This window comes from Rhinoderma darwinii, chromosome 9, assembly GCF_050947455.1.
Source record: "Rhinoderma darwinii isolate aRhiDar2 chromosome 9, aRhiDar2.hap1, whole genome shotgun sequence".
Lineage (NCBI taxonomy): Eukaryota > Metazoa > Chordata > Amphibia > Anura > Rhinodermatidae > Rhinoderma > Rhinoderma darwinii.
The window spans coordinates 71,479,172-71,485,899 of NC_134695.1; the positions used below are offsets into that span (position 1 = coordinate 71,479,172).

Consider the following 6,728-nt stretch of genomic DNA (forward strand, 5'->3'; position numbering starts at 1 on the left):
AACTATCTATATCTATCTATCTATCTATCTATCTCATATCTATCTATCTATCTATCGATCGATCGATCGATCGATCGATCGATAGATCGATAGATCTATCTATCTATCTCTGCACTGACACTTGAGGGACCTGTACTGTATCTGTGGAGCTGGAAAGTTCTTCTATCACTCCATATAGTTGTGTATTATTCCCCTCCTTCCTCAGGAGTTGCGGATATTACAAGGTGTCTGTATGTATGAGATAAGATGCCTCTTCCTGGGGAGACGTGTATGAATATTAATTTATTTTCCGACCTCTGCAGGGGGCAGCAAATAAATTTAGTGCTTGATTTGAATAATTCCTCCTTTTCTATGGGGCCAAAGATGTCATTTAAAACTTTTCTTAAATAGGCATTTAATGAGTCTGTGTGTGTTACTGCCGAACAAAAACCCCGCTGAGATCCCAGAATAAATGGGAGCCGGGACGAAGAAAGGTGGATGGTGCAGAACTGATGACTACAACCCCTTTGTCATAGTGTATCGCTTACTTATGGGGCCTAATCCAATCATAAATTGCACCTCTGCACCAATCAGGGGGGAAGCCCCTGTCCCTGAATGGGACTGGAGTGGGGAATGTTGCTGAGATCCTATTGTTTGAGCTGTCACTTCTAAAAGGGCTTCAGGGAGCTGACCACTATAAAACCCAACTTGCAGGGGACCAGGCTCACAACACAGCCGAGACTCCAGAGCCTTCAGAGGACGAGAGAGACATTCCCTGACGGACACTGAGGAGGACTCTGCTTGCAAGATGATGTTCCCCAGCCTCCTAGCTCCTACAGCGGTCTACCCCAACCTTCTGAGGCCAACGCCAACCCTACCGCAGACCTTACAGACTGCCTTGACCACTCATTCAAGCTTCTTGGTGGAGGACCTTATAAGGATCAGCAGGCCTGCGAGTTACCTACCCAGAGCGGTGCCTCCACCCAGCGTCTCCCCACCAACCTCCGATAGTCCTATCAGTATGACGGACACCTCCGAGCTCCTCAGCTCCAGAAGACCATGTGAAGCTCAGAACTCAAACAGCTCAACTTTCCTCAAGTTTGGAGTGAACGCCATATTATCCTCCCCTAATCCCAGAACAGGTGAGTGTCCACTCTTCTAAACAAGAATAAGAATTTCACCCTAGGGTGGTGGGACAATCCAGTATCTGGGTCTTCTCTGGCCCTTTAAGACTTTACAATGTTTTTAGATTGCTATTAATTTTGGCCAAGGGAAAACTTCTCAAACTTTCTGAAAAATAGATATAAATAGATATAATTCTGTCACTTTTATACTGATATTATACAGAGAAAGTTCTCTAATTAATTCTTATTTCTTCTTCCAGATTCTTCCCAGAGCATTCTCTCCTCCATCCATCCAAAGAGCTTCTCCCTGCCGTATTTTGAGGGCTCCTTCCAGCCGTTCATCAGGTCCTCGTATTTTCCAGGTAGGTGTCCCCGGTGGTTGTACTGTGGTCTGCACGCCTGTCACTCGCTCGTTTGACCCCCTATTTATCAGGAGCAGTGACTGCTGACAGCTCTCCTGGTGCACAATTAGCAGGAATTGTCAGGCTGAACATTTGAGGCGTTCCTCCCCCTTCTCACACTGGAGCTTTTCCCACACAGTCAGAACATTTAACCACTGAGTCCCAACAATACAGCCAGCACCATGACCAATTCAGGAGCCCCCAGCGCCCTGCCACCCACACTCACCAGTCACCGGCATAATGCACCATTACCAGTCACCCAGTGACTCACTATTTTCACAAGACCCCATGCAGCGTCCAGAGGAGGGGGTCATGGTGCACTTATAATCTATCTATCTATCTATCTATCTATCTATCTATCTATCTATCTATCTATCTATCTATCTATCTATCTATCTCATATCTATCTATCTATCTCATATCTATCTATCTCATTATCTATCTATCTCCTATCTATCTATCTATCTCCTATCTATCTATCTATCTATCTATCTATCTATCTATCTATCTATCTATCTATCTATCTATCTATCTATCTATCTATCTATCTATCTATCTCATATCTATCTATCTATCTATCTATCTATCTATCTATCTATCTATCTATCTATCTATCTATCTATCTATCTATCTATCTATCTATCTATCTATCTATCTCATATCTATCTCATATCTATCTCATATCTATCTATCTCATATCTATCTATCTCATATCTATCTATCTCATATCTATCTATCTCATATCTATCTATCTATCTATCTATCTATCTATCTATCTATCTATCTATCTATCTATCTATCTATCTATCTATCTATCTATCTATCTCATATCTATCTATCTCATATCTATCTCATATCTATCTATCTCATATCTATCTATCTATCTATCTATCTATCTAGTATACATTTCCATTGCACTTCACATCTTACACGTACTGGAGGTAGAAGCTTGTAGAATAGGGTAACATTATTTCCCCCCCCCCCCCCATCCCTGTGGTGATAATGGGACGTGATCCTATTGCAACCCTGTAGAAAGATTCTCCCCCTCCATAAAGAGATGTTTAGACGGAGTGGGGGGTGTCCATCATCTGTATTCCATGGAGGGGCTCGCCATACACTGGTGTTTAGTTGCAAAGTGTTCAGGCCATTGTGTGGGGGATATATGGCTTTAGCTGCTTGTCCCAACCTTTTTCTGTTACTTCATTACAAGACAATTACCATGCACGCTTCATTAGGACCAGTGTCCCTGCATAGAGCCCTGAGAAGAGAGGCTTTACCTCCTCACCATACAAATGCCATTGTGGGGCAGTCAGGGTGCTAATTAGCTGCACTTTTTCTTGCTGAATTCTTGGAGCGCTTTCTGCTCTGGAAAAATGGGGAATTCACAATCAAAGAGTTAAATTCACTTCAAGGAAAACTGGTGACATCTTTATGTTTATGATAAAGTGGAGGGAGGGTGCAAAGGAGCAGAATTAAAGGAGCTGTAAGATTTTTCCTAGAAAGACTTAAATATTCATTCAAGTTGTATAGGATAACAAAAAAACTAAAAACACAATAATATCTATATCTGCACCTCTCCCATAAATTATAGTGGGATAAGAACCAATATATACAGGTACATTTATACACCATATTATGGTGACTTCTTATATTATAATAATTCACAATATAACTAAATTCTCCATTCCTCTTATTTCCAGCTACCTCCTCCGTGGTCCCAATGCCCGGAACGTTTGCCTGGCCTCTGGCTGCCCGGGGGAAGCCCCGTAGAGGAATGCTCCGTAGAGCTGTGTTTTCAGATGTACAACGCAAAGCTCTGGAGAAAATGTTTCAGAAGCAGAAATACATCAGCAAACCCGACCGAAAAAAACTAGCTGGAAAACTGGGACTCAAGGACTCTCAGGTGAGAACAGACAAATCCCTGCTGAGACTGATATATAGCTATGGCTCCGGTACATCGACGATTTAACTTTTCTAATCCATTGAACACAGTTATGGTTTAGTCATGGAAAGAGATTTGAATTCTCATCCACTGAAAGGACTCACTACCCGCTGGGACTGACTTGTTGTTCTACTTTGTATCAATTATAGGTAAAAATCTGGTTCCAAAACAGAAGAATGAAGTGGAGAAACTCCAAAGAGAGGGAGCTGCTGTCTTCAGGGGGCTGCAGGGAACAGACCTTACCCACCAAGTTTAACCCCAACCCCGACCTCAGTGATGTTGGAAAAAGGAGTCTAGAAGGCGAGGATGATACTCTGTCCTATCAGCGCACCGAACTCCCCCTAGTGGTGGACTCGCAATTACCCCCTTCCCCCTTCAATTCCAGCATTCACAGCAAACAGTCCGATTTATCAGATTCAGATATTGAGGACGACGAGATTACGGTCTCCTAATCCTTACTGTAAAGGACAAGGACTCTGCACTGATGTATATTATTAATATTATTGACAAATTGGAGAGAAGTCTTAATTATGTGCGCCTCCCACCTTATACCTTTGTGCCGGGGGTCTAGATTTCCCAGCATGCCTGCTGAGCCAGTGCTTGTCAGGGAATTCTGGGACTTGTGGTACAACTATTTGCATGGGTCTGCAACACATGGCTTTGCAGCTGCCTTGAAACTGCAAGTCCCAGCATGTCATGACAGTGTGCTGCTTTGGCATGCTGGGACTTGTAGTTTCTGGACAGCTGGAGAGTTAACAGGTTGCAGGGGGGGGGCCTTCATATAGGGGCGGTCTCTGATGATATTATTGCTGTGGTTTCACAGCTGATTATGAACTGTACACTATACTGTACACGGGACGTATGGGGATTTTATGCCAATGTTATTTTATTTCTGACTCTAGAATTCTCCTCGTTTGTTTTCTCGTCAATTGTAAAACAAAATTTAGATTTTTAACTTATAAAGAAATGTTAAATACTTTTGTGCCAATAAAGGTATCATACCTATTATACTTTTGTCTTTTTTGACACAAAAGTATTTAACATTTCATATTGTCTCTGGCTAACACGGTACTACACAATTTTTTACTAACTTATAAAGAAAAACTTTATTTTGTATTTCACAGATGTACAGATTTTATATGTATATAATGGATTGCACAAGTGCCAAATAAATTGTAGATATCAAAACGGCTCCAGCTTGTTCTTGTAAAGTGAAAAGTTTTTAAGAATTTCCATGTAAATGGTCATCCAGCTTTCCCAGGATTCTGAATGACCAGTTCACATAGTTATGTAGCAATACTGCAACAAGGGCTGAACCACTGCATAAGTTTTAAGTTACAGCAGCCATTTTTAGCAACTATGACACTCATGTAGTCACAGAGTCACCCAGGCTTCAAAGAATTGCATAGAGCCTGCTTTCTCCTCCCTTTTTGTGACTCCTCTTAGGGAATGACTTGTCATGATTGGGCTGCTTTTTCTTTTCTCTTCTTTCTCAGGCTGCTTTATTAATCAGATTTTTCTAAAAGTAAATTCAGGTGGAAAACTTCTTATAAAGGTGGAGCTTCACTTTTCTGTCAAATTTTTTGCTATTAAGTTTCTTCCTTCATATCATTTAAACCTCCACACCTCTGTCCATGTATAAAGTTTCAGTATAAAAGTTTAACTCCTTCATGTCCGGATCATATGGTAGAGTTGTACAGTTATTTATTCCACCATTGTGGAGATCGTCGTATGCCTGGGGACATCGTCAGGGTTTTTGGGGCTTAAAGAGGCTCTGTCACCAGATTTTGCAACCCCTATCTCCTATTGCAGCAGATCGGCGCTGCAATGTAGATAAGAGTAACGTTTTTTTTTTAAAAACGAGCATTTTTGGCCAAGTTATGACCATTTTTATATTTATGCAAATGAGGCTTTCTAAAGTACAACTGGGCGTGTTTAAAGTAAAAGTACAACTGGGTGTGTATTATGTGCGTAGATCGGGGCGTTTTTACTACTTTTACTAGCGGCGTTGTGAATAGAAGTGGATGATGCTGACGAATGAGCATCATCCACTTCTCTTCGTTAACACCCAGCTTCTGGCAGTGCAGACACATAGCGTGTTCTCCAGAGATCACGCTGTGACGTCACTCACTTCCTGCCCCAGGTCCTGCATCGTGTCGGACGAGCGAGGACACATCGGCACCAGAGGCTACAGAGGCTACATCGACTTACCTGCAAACGCCGATGCTGCTGCAGAATCAACTGTAGCCTCTGGTGCCGGTGTCCTCGCTCGTCCGACACGATGCAGGACCTGGGGCAGGAAGTGAGTGACGTCACAGCGTGATCTCTGGAGAACACGCTGTGTGTCTGCACTGCCAGAAGCTGGGTGTTAACGAAGAGAAGTGGATGATGCTCATTCGTCAGCATCATCCACTTCTATTCACAACGCCGCTAGTAAAAGTAGTAAAAACGCCCCGATCTACGCACATAATACACGCCCAGTTGTACTTTTACTTTAAACACGCCCAGTTGGACTTTAGAAAGCCTCATTTGCATAAATATAAAAATGGTCATAACTTGGCCAAAAATGCTCGTTTTTTAAAAATAAAAACATTACTCTTATCTACATTGCAGCGCCTATCACATGCAATAGCAGATAGGGGTTGCAAAATCTGGTGACAGAGCCTCTTTAAGCGGGCCATAAATATATGATAATAGTCAGAAATGGGCAATTTTAACCATTTCAGCCAATGATCGTTTGAAAATGTATGCGCAAATAATCCTACATTATTTATACACCAACAAAAATGGGGTCTGCCGGGTTGGATTATTTTCGGCCACTCTTTTTTTTTTTTTTTTTACTTCATTCTTGATCTTAACCCCTTCCCGCTCCTTGACGTACTATTACGTCATGGCAGCTGTATCGTTCGCGCTCCATGCCGTAATAGTACGTCTCGGGAGTAACGGCCGTTTCGGCCGTCCTCCCGACACATACAGGAGCTGTGACAGCTGCTGTCTTGTTCAGCAGCTGTCACAGCTCCTACAGCGGGGACCGATCGCTGTGTCCCCGCTGATTAACCCCTTAAAAGCCGCGTTCTATAGAGATCGCGGCTTTTTAGGGGTTAAGCTGCCATCGCCGGCCTGCTACGCGATAGCGGCCGGCGATGGTGACTATGGCAACCGGACACCAAACAATGGCGTCCGGCTATGCCATAGACGGAAGCCTAGTGGGTCCTGACAACGTCAGGACCCACTATGCTTGCTGTCAGTGAGTAGCTGACAGCTCTAATACACTGCACTACG

General features: G+C 42.9%; 1 protein-coding gene across 1 annotated transcript; it reads left to right on the forward strand.

The window, feature by feature from the left end:
- Positions 1 to 702: 702 nt before the first annotated feature.
- DBX1 (developing brain homeobox 1) lies at positions 703 to 4,426 on the forward strand. The gene is made up of 4 exons (XM_075837065.1): positions 703 to 1,121; positions 1,364 to 1,465; positions 3,205 to 3,407; positions 3,596 to 4,426. Exons 1-4 carry the CDS (start codon positions 788 to 790, stop codon positions 3,896 to 3,898), a joined length of 942 nt encoding a protein of 313 aa, XP_075693180.1. The 5' UTR covers positions 703 to 787; the 3' UTR covers positions 3,899 to 4,426.
- Positions 4,427 to 6,728: the final 2,302 nt, after the last annotated feature.